This window comes from Castor canadensis, chromosome 1 (assembly GCF_047511655.1).
Source record: "Castor canadensis chromosome 1, mCasCan1.hap1v2, whole genome shotgun sequence".
Taxonomy (NCBI): Eukaryota; Metazoa; Chordata; class Mammalia; order Rodentia; family Castoridae; genus Castor; species Castor canadensis.
In genome coordinates, this window is record NC_133386.1 from 195,505,150 (window position 1) to 195,523,121 (window position 17,972).

At 36.4% G+C, this 17,972-nt stretch overlaps 1 protein-coding gene across 1 annotated transcript; it reads left to right on the forward strand.

The window, feature by feature from the left end:
• Nucleotides 1-3,856: 3,856 nt before the first annotated feature.
• LOC109674993 (olfactory receptor 5B3-like) lies at nt 3,857-4,783 on the forward strand. The gene has a single exon (XM_020151843.2). The coding sequence runs from the start codon at nt 3,860-3,862 to the stop codon at nt 4,781-4,783; it is 924 nt and encodes a 307-aa protein (XP_020007432.2). The 5' UTR covers nt 3,857-3,859.
• Nucleotides 4,784-17,972: the final 13,189 nt, after the last annotated feature.

The window sequence follows — 17,972 nt, forward strand, 5'->3', positions numbered from 1 at the left end:
TCTGTATTATTTGTTATTTTAGTTATAATCTGTAAATCATGTAAGAGGTGTAATCTTACTGTGTTTATTATGCAAACAAGATGGTGGTAAGTGATTCTTCCATGATACAGAAAAAAATAAATAATGGTAGGTTTGGACATTGAAGCATGCTAATGTTCTTTCCTTAATTTTCCCTGCCTTAGATAATTTGGAATTTTTTTTAACTTGGAAGTTTTTACCACTACCTGAAAGAATTCCCACAGAAGTATGTACATATGGTAGTCTGTGGCCGATTTTAATATTTCAAACTCAGTAGTCTGGATTGACTGTCCTTTCTTCCAGGAGAATGGTAAGATTCTATATTCCATATACACTGCTAGTGAGACGTGTAATTCATCAAAAGCAGTGGGGTATAACTGTATACTTAACTGTGAGCTATTTTAGAGGAGAAAAAAGATGATTTCAAACTTTTATTAAAGACTGGGGTAAGCCTGTTGTGTGAATGTCAGAACTTCCATTGTAGGGAAGTACTCTCATGATCACTTCTCCAAAATATGAAGAAAAAAACAGGACACTGTGTGATTAGCTGGAAATTTTATCTTTTCCTTATATATTTGCCTATCATGGGACAAAAGAGAAACAATTTAACAAACAAAACCAAACACACAAAAACCCAGAAGGGTGAAACAATCCTTCTTTAAACTACAAATGGCTGCTAAATGAATGAACGTGCTCTGATGTTTATTTTATACTTTTCTCTCACAATCTCATACTGACTATTAATATTATTACTTCTGTTATTATTGTTACCATTACAGCTACACTAGTTGACAGCAATGGTTAGGTTGGTCTGTCTTATACTAGCTGCATAACTTACAAGATTACACAAATTCTTAACCCTCAATTTCCACAATAATAAGATTATATAATATACACACAAACATTCACATAAAAAGCCAGTATTTAGTTATAGAACATAGTATTTGGTAAAAGTGGTCACATGTATTAAAGACTGGCCAACACCATGTCTTCCTATGGCAGGCTCATAAACCGAAATGCCAGAGTTTCAAGAGAAAGGTGGCATGGAATAGTTGTCAATTTGGCAAGACTTTCCTTTGAAAGGCTTCAATTCAAACAAAGAAATTTAGCAGAGGGCATTGACACATACCTGTAGTCCTGGCCATTTAGGAGGTAGAAAGATCATTTCAGCCTTAAAGTCCAAGGCCAACCTGAGCAAAATAGTGAAACCCAGTCTCAAAATAAAAGAAAAGACAAAAGCAATATAAAACACTGTTACTACATGACAACATATTCAAATAAAATATTTCACAAAATAGATGGTGCCAACAAACCAAACCTGTGAGCTAAGAAAAGCCTATAAACTCGGAACTTCCAGCACTGGCTCCTGTGATTTGCCTAAGGGATGACTATAATTCAAGGAAGAATAAGTTTAATAAAAATAGGCTCTTTGCCAAAATGAAAATATGAATTCCAAGGAAGAAATTTTGAGGAAGAATGACTCACATGGAATTACAGGAGCTCTAGTCAATGTTTGGAGAAACACTGGAAAGCACAACCTCCATGGCATTAGTGCAGGGGGAAAGGTAAATTGGAGAGAGAAGATTCCAGAACTCAAATTCACTTAGAATCAAGACCCTACAAGTCAGCATTCACCTTGATAAAATCATCATAAGATCATTATCCCATCCTAATAATAATATGATTGCTAGAACTCATTAGATTGTGCTCAAAACCCAGGATTTTATTGTTTTATACTCTGTTGTTTAATTCTCACAATAATAACTCATTGTAGGACTAATTCGTGTTTTCATATTGCAGTTGGAAATACGTTGTTCAGGGAAATTAGGTTAGGACCTGGGATTACTAGATGCTAATTGGTATGTCTAATGTCCACCTTTTTTATGAACATAAGGTCTGTTTCTGCTACAGCTCATGATGTGCCTGCTCTCAGAATTGCATCTGCAGGTTGAACTTGCTCCCATCACCCAACTTATTCCATCACCTAAATATGCATAGAGATGTGCTATAAACCCTTCTTCACTCCAATCAACTGTTTATAATTTTAGCCACATCATTGTCAATGTGTGTAGATGTCCTGGTGGCAATAAGCATGAGTTTGTGGCAAAAAGAGTAAAATGTGATTCAGAGATTGCTAATTTTTTTAGGATCCTTTTGTAACTGAAAGGATCATTTGCTCTTCTGGTTTGGTATGTTTGTTGTTTTTTTTTCTCCAATGAGATGAAAATATATAGTGAAAAAGAAGCATTACTATCCAACCAATCACTTACTTAGTTCCCTGGGAAAGCACAAACATTGAGTTTGAACCAGAGGAAACAAGAAATAATTATAAATTCAGTTAATTTCAATTTGATTTAAATTTAGTTTATACCTTAGTCTTAGTGACCACATATCATGAATTATATGTTGTTGTATGTCCAAACCAGGGTTTGCTAATTAAAATTTGACCAATATGAGTAAATCACTCAATTTCTTGTTCTTCATAATTTACAGGAATGTAACAACCAGTCAATCTCATAACATTGTGGAGAAGAGACAGTAAGTGAACATCTAAGGTCTACAGCTATTCTTCACAAGTGAGAACCATGGAAATGTCAAGTTTACTGAGTGCAAGAGAAGTGAAGTAGAAAGTAGATTGAATCCCACACATCATTTTTATCAAGTTATTAAAAAGGAACCCTCTTACACTGTTGGTGGGAATGTAAACTAGTACAACCACTCTGGAAAAAAATTTGGAGGCTACTTAAAAAGCTGGACATCGATCTACCATTTGATCCAGCAATACCACTCTTGGGGATATACCCAAAAGACTGTTACTCCAGAGGCACCTGCACATCCATGTTTATTGCGGCACTATTCACAATAGCCAAGTTATGGAAACAGCCAAGATGCCCCAGCACAAACGAATGGATTAAGAAAATGTGGTATCTATACACAATGGAATTTTATGCAACCATGAAGAAGAACGAAATGTTATCATTCACTGGTAAATGGATGGAATTGGAGAACATCATTCTGAGTGAGGTTAGCCTGGCCCAAAAGACCAAAAATCGTATGTTCTCCCTCATATGTGGACATTAGATCAAGGGCAAACACAACAAAGGGATTGGACTATGAGCACATGATAAAAGCGAGAGCACACAAGGGAGGGGTGAGGATAGGTAAGACACCTAAAAAACTAGCTAGCATTTGTTGCCCTTAACGCAGAGAAACTAAAGCAGATACCTTAAGAGCAACTGAGGCCAATAGGAAAAGGGGAACAGGTACTAGAGAAAAGGTTAGATCAAAAAGAATTAACCTAGAAGGTAACACCCATGCACAGGAAATCAATGTGAGTCAATGCCCTGTATAGCTATCCTTATCTCAACCAGCAAAACCCCTGTTCCTTCCTATTAATGTTTATACTGTCTCTACAACAAAATTAGAGATAAGGGGAAAATAGTTTCTGCTGGGTATTGAGGGGGGGGAGCGGGAGGGGGTGGAGTGGGTGGTAAGGGAGGGGGTGGGGGCAGGGGGGAGAAATGAACCAAGCCTTGTATGCACATATGAATAATAAAAGAAAAAAATAAAAAATAAAAAATAAATTGTCTCCTCAGATTATAAATCAAAAATTTTAATTGGGTAGTGACCCACTAATATTCTAATTCTACAGTATATAACCCTCTGTGTCATTATTGCACCAAATTTGGTTTTATAGACCATGCTTTTTCTGGAGAATTTCAAAGTACAAATAATTGCTCAATGAATTCCACTTATACTTTATAAGTCAAATTTATTTCCTTATCATTCTATCCCTTTGTCTTTCCTGGACACAGAGCATCTAGTGACTCTCCTAACAGTGATGGAGAACAGGACAGACATGACGCAGTTCATTCTGCTGGGACTGACCAATGACCCAGATCTGCAGGTCCCCCTCTTTATCACCTTCCTCCTCATCTACATCATCACCCTGGTTGGAAACCTGGGGATGATCCTGATGATTCTCTTGGACTCTCAGCTCCACACTCCCATGTACATTTTCCTTGGTAACCTGTCTCTGGTAGATTTTTGTTACTCTTCAGCCGTCACTCCCATGGTCATGGCGGGGCTCTTTAAGGGAGACAAAGTCATGTCCTACAATGATTGTGCTGCTCAGATGTTCTTTTTTTTAGCCTTTGCTACTGCAGAAAATTACCTTTTGGCCTCAATGGCCTATGACCACTATGCAGCAGTGTGCAAACCCCTACATTATGTGACCACCATGACAACAAGTGTGTGTTTATGCCTGGCCATAGGCTCCTATATCTGTGGTTTCCTGAATGCCTCCATCCACATTGGAGACACATTCAGTCTCTCCTTCTGTAAGTCCAATGTGGTCGATCACTTTTTCTGTGATGTTCCAGCAGTCATGGTTCTCTTTTGCTCTGACAGACATGTTAGTGAAATGGTTCTTGTTTATGTAGTGAGCTTTAATATCTTTTTTGCTCTTCTAGTTATCTGGATATCCTATATATTCATTTTTGTCACCATCCTAAAGATGCACTCAGGTGCTGGACATCGGAAAGCTATGTCCACCTGTGCTTCTCACTTCATTGCAGTCTCCATTTTCTATGGGACGATTATATTTATGTACTTACAGCCCAGCTCCAGCCATTCCATGGACACAGACAAAATTGCATCTGTGTTTTATACTATGATCATCCCAATGCTGAACCCTGTGGTTTACAGCCTCAGGAACAAGGAGGTCAAGAGTGCATTCACAAAAATTTTGATGGAAACAAAATAACCTTTCAGATTTTTATTTTAATAGAGTGGGAGACACAAAACATGATTTCATTCCTCTTAGATCTTTTACATGAACTGAGTTACATTTTAAGACCCATATAGAAACAGTATTCCTGAAATGCTACTGTGACTTTTGCACGTCTGTTGTATATAGCAAAAGGAAAACTGTATCCAGAATAATACGATCTGAATGAGAATGGCTAAGTTGTCTTTTGGCTGCTTGCCATAACATTTATGAAGGATACTGATGTGATGGTTTAATGGACACTACATTAGCCCCTCTCATACCAGAAGAATGCAGATGTTTTAAACAATAACTGTTTTCAGATACATATACTTGTGTGTTTGGCCTCAATGGACAATTCAGAAAGAGATATTCTGACATACTCTGAGCTTTGTGTGGTGATTTAATAACACTATGTGCATCTTGATTACAGTCCTTACTTACTATGTAAGTGCTGATGGGTAGAGCTTGCTTGTCTACTCACATAGTGAGTATGGGATCATGTATTGTCTTTGCAGCAACTGTACTAACAAAGTTGCAGAACAGAGTAGTGATTCAGTGGGCTGTGGTTAAATGAGGAAATTATATCACCATGACTCAGGATATCCTTTGTATGTTAGAAATATAAAATTTTTATTTTTTAATTTTGAGTACATGTATATAATGTATTTACTTGTCAGTGATCATTAATTCAAAAGCTTGAGGGGAATAAAAGCTAAGGGCATTTTTTTGTTTCAGATACTGTGTTAGTGAAGTTCTATATGTGTTTAAATTTTACAGCTCTGTGAGGCATGCATTCTGGGCATTGTATGAACTGGGATTCCAGAGAACATGACATTGGGACTCAAGAATGGCAATAATGTTCTGAAGGCTGTATCCATTTAAGTTTCTAATCAGTTAAAATTACCTGTACAAGGTTAATTACTAGATAAACTTGTAATACATTGAGTACAAATGGGCTACTGTGAATATCCTTATAAAGAGGTTATATTTATATCTATAACTGATGCATTTGAACATTTGTCTTCTAATTCTTTTAACTTAAATTCTTTCTCTTTTTTCCTCTCTCTCACATGCACACACCCACACAATCACACAATTCTACATCATTCTCTAAATGAGTTTTTGATTATTTTTTATTTTTTTAAATTTTACTTATTAGAATATGTTTTTCTATTTTTTAGCATTTTATGACTTCTTATTTTATCAATATGAAAGCACTGTCCACTTGAATATTTGTAGCAGCCATGGTAGTTGCACTGGTGGTAGAAGTTGGTGTCAACAGTACTTTATTTGAAATGGACTTTACACTAAATATGCTAATGATCTAATCTATTATATTCATGTTCTTGAATGGATAAAAATGTAATCATCACAATAACATAGATGAGGTAAATTATCCATAGAAAAGGTAATTCATTTGATCTACAGTTTCTGGAAGGAAGCTTAAGATGGTGAGTTTTGTGCCATTCTTCATATGGCCTAATCTCATTTAAGAAATAAAATAGTCCTACAATCAGCACTGTACATTTCTTCAGCATGGTGGTTTTCTTCATTTGGATATACCTCCAGTACTAAGGTTACTGGATCACTTTGTAGCTCTACTTTTGAGTTTTTGAGGAACGCCATATCATTCTCCATGATGGCTATACTAATTTACATCCCCACCAATAGCATGCAAAGTTCCCTTTTCTCCACCATACCACTGTCACCATGGCAGCACTTATGATCTTTTTGATAATTGCTATTCTTAATGTGGTGGAATAATATCTCACTGTGGGTTTTCTTGGAATTTTCCTGATGGTTGGTGATGCTGAATACTTTCATATACCTTTTTGTCATTTATACATCTTTTTAGAGGTGTCTATTCAAATCTTTTCCATTTCTAATTGGATTTCCTTATCTTTTTCTTGAGTTGTTTGTATCCTTTGTATATTCTATATAATAACCACCCAGTCAAATTAAGTTTGTGAATATTTTCCCCCATCTGTAGTTTGTCTCTGTGTGGAATCAACATATGTGTCCATTAACAAATACACAGAAATGTGTGACATAGTCATATATTGCCTAATTGACAAGGTTTCATTCTAATAAATGAGTCACTATTGATTTTTCCTTTGTGTAATTATAAAGTGTACTTAATATAGAGCTTAAACCAACACTCGATTATGCCTCTCTGTGCTATCAAAGTATGCAGTAAGCATACCACTAAGCAACTACTGACATGTGGAGAACTATTTTACAATTAATTATTCTTTGTAATTCAAAGGAGTAACTGAAATGATTAAAATATAGTACAGTAACTATATAATTCAGTAACAGTCATTTGTTATTACTATCAAGTATGATATAGTATAGATATTTATATGTTCTATACTTTCATATGGCTGAAAGCACAGTAGTTTTGCTTTTACCAATGGCATCACAAATACATGAGTAATATTTTGCATGACAATGTTGTGAAAGTTACTCATTCACAAGGTAATTAGAAATATTCACATCCATTATAATCTTATACATCTTGTATTCAACCCTGTTATTGGCTGAAATGCCATTATGTGAATCATGGCTGTGTATAAACAATAGAATACTATTCCTCCATAAAAATCCTGTCATTTGCAACAACATGAATGAACCTGGAAGACAGAATGTTAAAGGAAGAAAATCAGGCAAATATAGAAACACAAATACCACAGAATTTCACTCAATATGAAATTATAAATATGAACTCGTAGGAATTGCAAGTAGATAGTGTTTACCAGAGGCTGAGCAGGTTAAAGGGGAGGGAGATCTGGGGAAAGACTGGTTAAGGAGTGCAAAGTTAAAGAGAGATAGAAAAAACACATTTGGGGGTTTTTTTGTTTGTTTTTTATTAATTATTCATTTATTCATATGTGCATACATTGTTTGGGTCATATCTCTCCCTTGCTCCCCTCCCCCATCCTCTTCCCCCCTCCCCCCCTCACATCCAGGCAGAACCTGTTCTGCCCTTATCTCTAATTTTATTGAAGAGAAGACACAAGCATAATAAGGAAGACAAAGCATTTTTGCTAGTTTAGTTAAGGATAGCTATACAGAAATATTCCTAGCATTGCTTCCATGTACAAATGTGTTACAACCCAAGTTAATTCATTGCTAACTAATCTTTACACTGGTTACTGATCCCCTTCTCATGTTAACCTCTGTCGCTTTAAGGTTTCTATATTAGTTCCTCTGGAGTGGGGACATCAAATGCTTTCATGTTTTGGGTTTTCTACTTATTCCCATATCTCCCATATGTGCTCTTCCCTTGTCATGTGATCCAAGTCCTAGATCTAAAGTCCACATATGAGGGAGAACATATGATTTTTGGTCTTCTGAGCCTGGCTAACCTCGCTCAGAATGATGTTCTCCAGTTCCAATCATTTACGTGCACATGATGAGATTTCATTCTTCTTCATGGCTTAGTAAAATTCCATTGTGTACAAGTACCACATTTTCTTGATCCATTCATCAATAGTGGTGCATCTTGGTTGTTTCCATAACTTGGCTATTGTGAATAGTGCTGCAATAAGCATGGGTGTGCAGGTGCCTCTGGAGTAACCTGTGTTGCATTCCTTTGGGTATATCCCCAGGAGTGGGATTGCTGGATCATATGGCAGGTCTATGTTTAGATTTTAAAGAAGCCTCCAAATTTATTTCCAGAGGTATTGCATGAGTTCGCATTCCCAACAGTAGTGTACCAGGGTTCCTTTTTCCCCACATGCTCACCAACACATGTTTTTGATGATGGCTATTCTAACAGGGGTGAGGTGGAATCTTAGTGTGGTTTTATTTGCATTTCCTTTATGGCTAGAGATGGTGAGAATTTTTCATGTGTTTTTTGGCCATTTGAATTTCTTCTTTTGAGAAAGTACTGTTAAGTTCAGTTGCCCATTTCTTAATTGGTTCGTTGATTTTAGGAGAGTTTATTTCTTAAGTTCCCTGTATATTCTGGTTATCAGTCCCTTGTCTGATATATAGCTGGCAAATATTTTCTCCCACTCTGTGGGTGGTCTCTTCAGTTTAGAGACCTTTTGTTGTGCGGAAGCTTTTTAATTTGATGGAGTCCCATTTGTCCATCCTTTCTCTTTCCTGCTGGGCTGCTGGGGTTCTATTGAGGAAGTCCTTGCCTATATCTATTAGTTCCAGAGTGCTTCCTGCTCCTTCCTGTAGTAAATTCAGAGTTTCAGGTCTGATATTAAGGTCATTGATCCATTTTGAGTTGATACTAGTACAAGGTGATAGACATGGATCTAGTTTCAGTGTCTTGCAGATGGGTAACCGCCTTCTCCCACAACATTTGTTGAAGAGCCTGTCTTTTCTCCATCATGTATTTTTGGCACCTTTGTCAAAAATGAGGTGGGTATGGTTGTGTTGATTCATATTTGGGTCCTCTATTCTGTTCCACTGGTCTTCATGTCTGTTTTTGTGCCAGTACCATGCTGTTTTTATTGCTATTGCTTTGTATTATAGTTTGAAGTCAGGTATTGTGATACCTCCAGCATTGCTCTTTTTACTGAGTATTGCCTTGGCTATTCGCGGTCTCTTGTGTTTCCAAATTAATGTTAGGGTAGATTTTTCAATCTCTGTGATGAATGTCATTGGAATTTTTATGGGAAATGAATTAAACATGTAGATTGCTTTTGATAGTATGGCCATTTTTACTATGTTGATTCTACCAATCCATGAGCACGGGAGATCTTTCCATCTTCTGTAGTCTTCCTTGATCTCTTTCTTCAGGAGTTTGTAATTCTCCTTGTAGATGTCATTCACATCCTTTGTTGAATTTACTCCTAGATATTTGATATTTTTAGGCTATTGTGAATGGAATTGTTTCCATATATTCCTTCTCAGTTTGTTCATTTTTTGGTGTATAGAAAAGCTTTAAAACAATACAAAAAAATCAATGAAACAAAAAGTTGGTTCTTTGAAAAAATAAAAAAGATTGACAGACCCCTGGCAAACCTGACTAAAATGAGGAAAGAAAAAAACCCAAATCAGAAAAATCAGAAATGCAAAAGGGGAGACAACAACAAACACCACGGAAATCCAGGAAATCATCAGAGACTACTCTGAGAGCCTATACTCTTAATAAATTTGAGAATTTTGAAGAAATGGACAGATTTCTAGAAACTCACAACCACCTAAAACTGAACCAAGAGGACATTAATCACCTGAATAGATCTGTAACACAAAAAGAAATTGAAACAGCTATCAAGAGCCTCCCAAAAAAAAAGTCCAGGACATGATGGATTCACTACTGAATTCTATGAGACATTTAAAGAAGAGCTAATACCAACTCTCCTTAAACTGTTCCATGAAATAGAAAGGGAAGCAACACTGCCTAACTCATTTTATGAAGCCGATATTACTCTCATCCCAAAACCAGACAAAGACACCTCCAAAAAGGAGAACTACAAGCCAATTTCCTTAATGAATATTGATGCAAAAATCCTTAATAAAATATTGGCAAATGGATTCCAACAACACATCAGAATGATCATACACCATAACCAACTTGGCTTCATCCCAGGGATGCAGGAGTTGTTCAACATATGCAAATCTATAAATGTAATACAGCACACTAATAGAAGCAAAAACAAAAACCACCTGATCATCTCAATAGATGCAGAAAAAACCTTCAACAAGATCCAACACCACTTCATGATAAAAGCTCTTAGAAAACTAGGAATAGAAGGAATGTACATCAACATTGTAAAGGCTATATATGACAAATCTATAGCAAACATCATACTTAATGATGAAAAACTGAAACCATTCCCCCTAAAATCAGGAACAAGACAAGGGTGCCTACTATCCCCACTCCTTTTTAACATAGTACTGGAATTTCTAGCCAGAACAATTTGGCAAAAAATAAAAATAAAATAAAAGGAATACAAATAGGTAAAGAAACTGCCAAAATATCCTTATTTGCAGATGATATGATCCTATAACTTAAAGACCCAAAAAACTCTACCCAAAAACTCTTAGACACCATAAACAGCTACAGCAAGGTGGCAGGATACAAAATCAACTTACAAGAATACATTTTGGTGGACAATGCTCAGAGTTACCCACAAAAAGGATAAGAATGTGAGACAATGTATCTGCTAATTAGTTTGATTTTCCTTTTCACAATGTATACATATTTTAAAACATTACATCATGCACCATAATTGTGTATACCATAAGTATACACAATTTTTGTCAATTCAAGAATAAAAAACTTAAGAGGTTAGAACATTTAACAGCTACTCTGTTATAGTTTCTTTTTTTTTTCTTTTATTATTCATATGTGAATACAAGGCTTGGGTCATTTCTTCCCCCTGCCCCCACCCCCTCCCTTACCACCCATTCTGCCCCCTCCCTCTCCCCCCCACCCCCTCAAAACCCAGCAGAAACTATTTTGCCCTTATTTCTAATTTTGTTGTAGAGAGAGTATAAGCTATAATAGGAAGGAACAAGGGTTTTTGCTGGTTGAGATAAGGATAGCTATACAGGGCATTGACTCACATTGATTTCCTGTGCGTGGGTGTTACCTTCTAGGTTAATTCTTTTTGATATAATCTTTTCTCTAGTTCCTGGTCCCCTTTTCCTATTGGCCTCAGTTGCTTTTAAGGTATCTGCTTTAGTTTCTCTGTGTTAAGGGCAACAAATGCTAGCTAGTTTTTTAGGTGTCTTACCTATCCTCACCCCTCCCTTGTGTGCTCTCACTTTTATCGTGTGCTCAATGTCCAATCCCCTTGTTGTGTTTGCCCTTGATCTAATGTCTGCATATGAAAGAGAACATACGATTTTTGGTCTTTTGGACCAGGCTAACCTCACTCAGAATGATGTTCTCCAATTCCATCCATTTACCAGCGAAGGATAACATTTCGTTCTTCTTCAGGGCTGCATAAAATTCCATTGTGTCCATTTTCTTAATTCATTCGTCAGTAGTGGGGTATCTTGCATGTTTCCATAACTTGGCATTGTGAATAGTGCTGCAATAAACATGGGTGTGCAGGTGCCTCTGGAGTAACCTCTGTCACAGTCTTTTGGGTGTATCCCCAAGAGTGGTATTGCTGGATCAAATGGTAGATCAATGTTTAGCTTTTTAAGTAGCCTCCAAATTTTTTTCCAGAGTGGTTGTACTAGTTTACATTCCCACCAACAGTGTAAGAGGGTTCCTTTTTCCCCACATCCTCGCCAACACCTGTTGTTGGTGGTATTGTAATGATGGCTATTCTAACAGAGGTGAGGTGGAATCTTAGTGTGGTTTTAATTTGCATTTCCTTTATTGCTAGAAATGGTGAGCATTTTTTCATGTGTTTTTTGGCCATTTGAGAAAGTTCTGTTTAGTTCACTTGCCCATTTCTTTATTGGTTCATTAGTTTTGGGAGAATTTAGTTTTTTAAGTTCCCTATATATTCTGGTTATCAGTCCTTTGTCTACTGTGTAGCTGGCAAATATTTTCTCCCACTCTGTGGGTATTCTCTTCAGTTTAGAGACCATTTCTTTTTTCCATTAATTTTCTTTTACTAGTTTCACAGAGTCAGATCTTATATTTGTCTGTAGTCCATTTTGCTTTCTTTATTTCTCTTTAAAATAATTTGCTGATGATAGCAGTGCTACTGATTTTTGTATGATGATTTTATATGTTGCAACTTTATTGAATTCATTTATAGATCTGTAAGTTTGGGGGATGAAATCTTTAGAGATATATGATTATATCTTCCTCAAACTGTAACAATTCAAATTCTTCCTTTCTAATTCAAACTGCCCTTCATTTCTTTTTTTATTTTTTTGACTGATTGCTCTGGTTAGTACTTCAGAACTATATTGGCTAAAATGGTAGAAATAGGCAGTCTTGTATTTTTCCAGATAATAGAAGCCTTTCGATTTTTTCCCCATTCAGTATATTAGCTTTGGGCTTGTTATATATAGCCTTGATTGCGTTTGGTAAATTGAAGTTCCTTATGTGTTTTGTATTTCTTTTCTCTTGCTACTCTGAAATTGTTCTCTTAGTTGCTAAACTTTTAGACATTTATTAAATATGTATTCAGGTAGATTGCTTAAATTGAATTTGAATGCTAACCTTTGACTTTCCTGTACTCTGATATTTATGTCTTTTGCTAGGTTTGGGATATTTTCTACTGTTGTCTTCTTTCATAAACTTTCCATGCCTTTGGCATTTTCAAGTCTCTCTTAAATGCCAATAACCTAAATATTGATTCTGTTTTCTGGTCTTTTTAATTATTAGTATAATTAATTGTACAAAGGGATTTCATTGTGATATTCTGATATGCACATATAATATGCTATGTAAATTTCACTCCCTTTATTATACTTTTATAGCTCCCCTCTACCCCACCCCCGCCTTTTCAATAGTTTTGAATGGGTTTCATTATGCTATCATCATACATCTATGGTGCATTTTGATCATATACACACCCCCTATCCTTTCCTTCTTCCCATCTCCCACTCTCACTGATCCCCCACCAAACAGTCTCCCTGTTACAGTCATGACATATTATGATATTCTTAGTTCTAGTTTCTGCATATGAGTGAAAATGTGAAATATTTGTCTTTCTAAGACTGGCTTATGTCATGCAACACAGTGATGTCCAGTTCCATCTATTTCCCTACAAATGACATTGTGGTTATATACAACATTTTGTTTATTCATTCTTCTGTGATTAGGCACCAGGACTGATTTTATAGTTTGACTACTGTGAATAGTGCTTCAATAAATAAAGGAATGAAGGTATCTCTATTGTATGTGACTTACATTCCTGTGGATATATGCCCAGGAGTGGTATAACTGAATCATATGGTAAGACTAGCTTTAGTTTTTGAGGAACATCAATACTAACTTCCATAGTGACTGCACTAATTTATATTCCCCCCAATAGTGTATAAGGGTTCCTTTTCTTTAATGCTATCTCAATGTTCCTGTAAGCTTTGTTTATTCCTCTAATTTCTGTATTTTCAAATAGCCTTTCTTCAAGATCACTGATTCATTTTACTTTGATTTGATAAAATTCTGCTATTGATATATTTCATTGTGTTTTTACTTCATTTAACACTTTTTCAGCTCAATGATTTGTTGGATTCTTTTAAAATTATTTTAATTGCTCTGTGAAATTTCCCAAAAGGAACCCTGATCATTTTTCTGTCTTGTTAAAGCTTATTAGACTACCTTGTTAAGTTACTTGTTAATTTTAATTCTCTGTCTCAGAGTTCTCACATATTGGGCGATATAGGATTGATTCCTAGTACCTTAATTTGTTCATTAGGTGAAGTTGTAATATTCTAAGCTTTGAATGCTTGTTGATATGTGATGTCATTTGTGCATTGGAGACTAGGTATTTGTTCCAGACTTTGTGATCTGCCTTTGCTCATGCTTGTCCTTCCAAAAATTGTAATCAAGATGCTTATTTTCTGAGCCTATAATCACTTCTGCCTTATCAGGTATTGATAGTGTTCTATGTCCTGCTCTACCATTAATCCTTAGTTGTAGTATTATCACTGGCTTTAACAACAGAGGCTGCCTAAGCCCAAGTTTGAGCCAAATCTATACCTGATATCATGTTCATAATTAACTGGGGGACTTCCTAAAAAAGAATAGTTCATTCTCAACCTCCACCTAGGGACAAGTTGAGTCCAAACACCTTTTCTATAGTCACCATCCTGTGATCAAGTGCCATAGGATTCTGCCTATATTTGGACATCATCATGGAGGAAATATCCCCAGGCTCCTGTGCAATGACATGACACTGCCTTCCCCTTCCTTCCACAAACTAGTCTCTTCATGTTTTGATGGCCAAGGTTGAAGAACAGTCCCGTATTCACCAACACTACAAAGCTAGGTCATATCTAGAGCCTATAGCCTGCTGAGTCTAGCACAGCATAGAGGCAGATGTAAGGCCCACAAAGCTGCTTATCTACTGCTTTTTTGTATCCATGCCCTAAAATTGTCATAACTGCCACAAGTGATGCTGGCAATAAAAAAGACAATCTAACTGGAGCCACACATCTCCATTCGACAGTAGAGGGGATCTGGAGGCTCCATCCCCTGGTACTGACCTGGGTACAGAGACCATCAGGATTCACACAGTGAATAGTTTCAATGTTAAGACTTTTTCCCATCTGTCTTTCCTTCTCAGCACATGGAATATTACTCTGTTCTGTGATGAAGTTGGGGTCAAGATGGTGGATAAACCTTGACTGCCTGGCTAACATGGCTTAGATGCTTAGTCCATTGTTACTAGCCCAGGACCAGTGGCTATAAGGCTCTCACTGGTACTAGGCTCTACCACAGTGGCCCTGTAACTAATTTCAAGACTGATACCTGAACTTAATTCCCTCTTTCTCCCCCAAGCACAAGGTGGTCTCTCCCATTTTGCTTTGCCTGGACTTGAGATAGGGTAACAAAGATGACTCTTTTCTTCCTTCCTTCTTCAATGTATATTTTCTTATTATTACTCTAAAACCAGTTATGATGGACTCTCACTTTGTGCTGCTGGAAGTAATTCTATATAAGTAGCTGTACAAATTGATTACTGTAGTTTCTTTTCAGCTATGATCTTGCCCCATGTCTTTTTTTAAGTTGTATGTCTACATGCACTATCTTTTTATTTATTTATTTTTGACAATAGTTACCAATTTTATTTCTTTGTATTAGTGTGTAGTTGTACAGGGGGTACATTGTGACATTTGTATGAGTACTTATAATATATCTGAATTATATTCACCTCCCATCTGTCTTTCTTCTTTATCCAACAATTTCAACAGGTTTCATTGTTCTATGTTCATACATGAATACAAAACACTTCCACCATACTCACCCTCCTTTGCCTTATCCTGATACCTTCCCCCTCCCACTGGTATACATCCCTAAACAGGATTTGTTTTACCTTCTTGTTCTTCATTTGGTTTAAAAAATATTTTTGTTAGTTTATAATTGTTTTACAGGGAGGTTCATTGTGACATTTCCATATATACATGAACTATAACACAAATTGGTTCATCCTCACTATTATTCTCACTCCTACCCAATTTCCCTTCTAACAATGACTTCAACAGGTTTCAATGTTCCATACTCATGTTTGTATAGAAAGTATACCAACCATATTAGCCTTCTTTACTTTCTTCCTTTACTCTCTCCTCTCACTAGTGCTCTCTCCTTAACATAACCTGTTTTATGTTCCTGTCCTTCATTGTTTAAGTCTGTTGGTTATTCAATGGGAATTTTACTTAGGTATTTTACCTATAAATGTATTGTACTTAAGTCAGTCCAACCCCCTCCTCTATTTTTACTCACAGTTTTCCCTCATCCTGTGTTGTTCATAATTTTTCAGTGTGTTTCACTGTGTCTTGTTCCTACACAGATGTGATGTATTTCATTATTATTCACTCTTTATCATTTTTCCTTCCTTTCCTCCTTTTAGTCTCCTGAAACAGTTCCACTTTTAGATACATGTTATATATATATATATATGTATATATACATATATATATATATACATACATATACAGAACTTGCATTGTTTTGGATCTTTCTTGCACATATGAGAGAAAACATGTGACCATTGGCTTTTTCCTGAAGCTGGATAACTTCACTTAAGATGTTTTCTAGTTTCATCCATCTACCTGTGAATGACAAGATTTCATTCTTCATTATGGCTGAATAAAATTCCACTGTGTATAAAGACCACATTTTCTTAATCCATTCATCAGGTGTAGGGTATCTTGGCTATTTCCATAGCTTAGATTGCACACATGGGTGTGCAAGTGTCTTCATTATAACCTGACTTACATACCTTCATGTATATGCACGGGAGTGGCATTGCTAGATCATATTGCAGTTCTATTATTAGGTTTTTGAAGAGCCTCCATACTCTTTTCCATAGTGGTTTCACTAATTTACATTCCCATGAACAGGAGAACAAGAGGGCTGATCAGGTTCTGTCCAGAAACAGGGCAGGTTGGTGAAGGGTAGATGACCCAAAAAATGGATATATGTGAGTATATGTAAAAACAATTTAAAAAAATCAAAATATGTAGATTTTTTAAAAAGAATTTAAACCATTGAAGACAATGGAAAAATTAATGGTTTAAAGCATTTAAGAAAATATAGCAAATTGTCAGTTGACCACTAGGATGAGTGGAAACTTCAGTAGTCATACACACACACAAAATAAAGAATTAACCTAAACAATCCAGGAATATCAATAATCATACTGAGCAAACAGTACCACCAACAAAAACAAACCCAACTTGGGAAGTGAAGGGAAATATTATTTCCAAAATATGCTGTATTTAGCTCAGTCATAGAGTGCTCGTCTAACAAGCGAGTTGTGTCCCTAGACCACAAAAATAAAATAAAACACTAAGATTTTAATAAAAATATAAATTACACAAAAGAAAGTAAAAAGTGTTAGAAATACACAGTTTTAAAATTAAGTCAAGGATCCAAGATTGTGACTAGAGGGAGGAAGCAGACAGCATGAACTCCATAAATCAAACATCTTGCTGAGACACTGGAGCCACATTTGGCAGAAAAAAAACACCAAGAAGAAACAAAACTCTGATGCCCCAAACCCCAGCCTGCACAAAACTTCTCCACACCACGTTACACTGAGAAACCACAAGGGCTCCCATGCTGACAGACACCAGCTCCAAACCTGCTTGGGAGACACAGACCAACAGGTGAGCAAATAAGTGGCACATGCTACTCCCACAGCCACCCCTGGGGTAATCCAACATAGTCCCCTGGACAGACTGACCCCCATCAGCAAAAAAAAAACAAAACAGAATAATAAACAGGAAACTGAAAAGGACATGCAGCAAAGAGGGCAGAGTGCCTCAGTGTACTGGAGAAGGCGGGAGTGCCAAGGAGCTGCTGTCCATGCAAACTTTCAGTAAACAAAGCCTGCAACAGTAGACAGCTGGCAGTAGGTGGTAGATGAGCCAAAGCCTGAAACAGGGCAGATAGCAGTTCACAGAGCTCTCCTGACCTAAACAACTGGCAAGACTATGACAGAGCTACTGCTTAAATACCAACAAAAGGACTAGTGCTGAAGGAGTAACACCAGAACTACTAAGACTGAAACTTCATTGTTCCTGAACCTGAAAGTTTTGTTTCTTTCTTTTTTTCTTTTTTCCATTTTTTCTTTTTTCT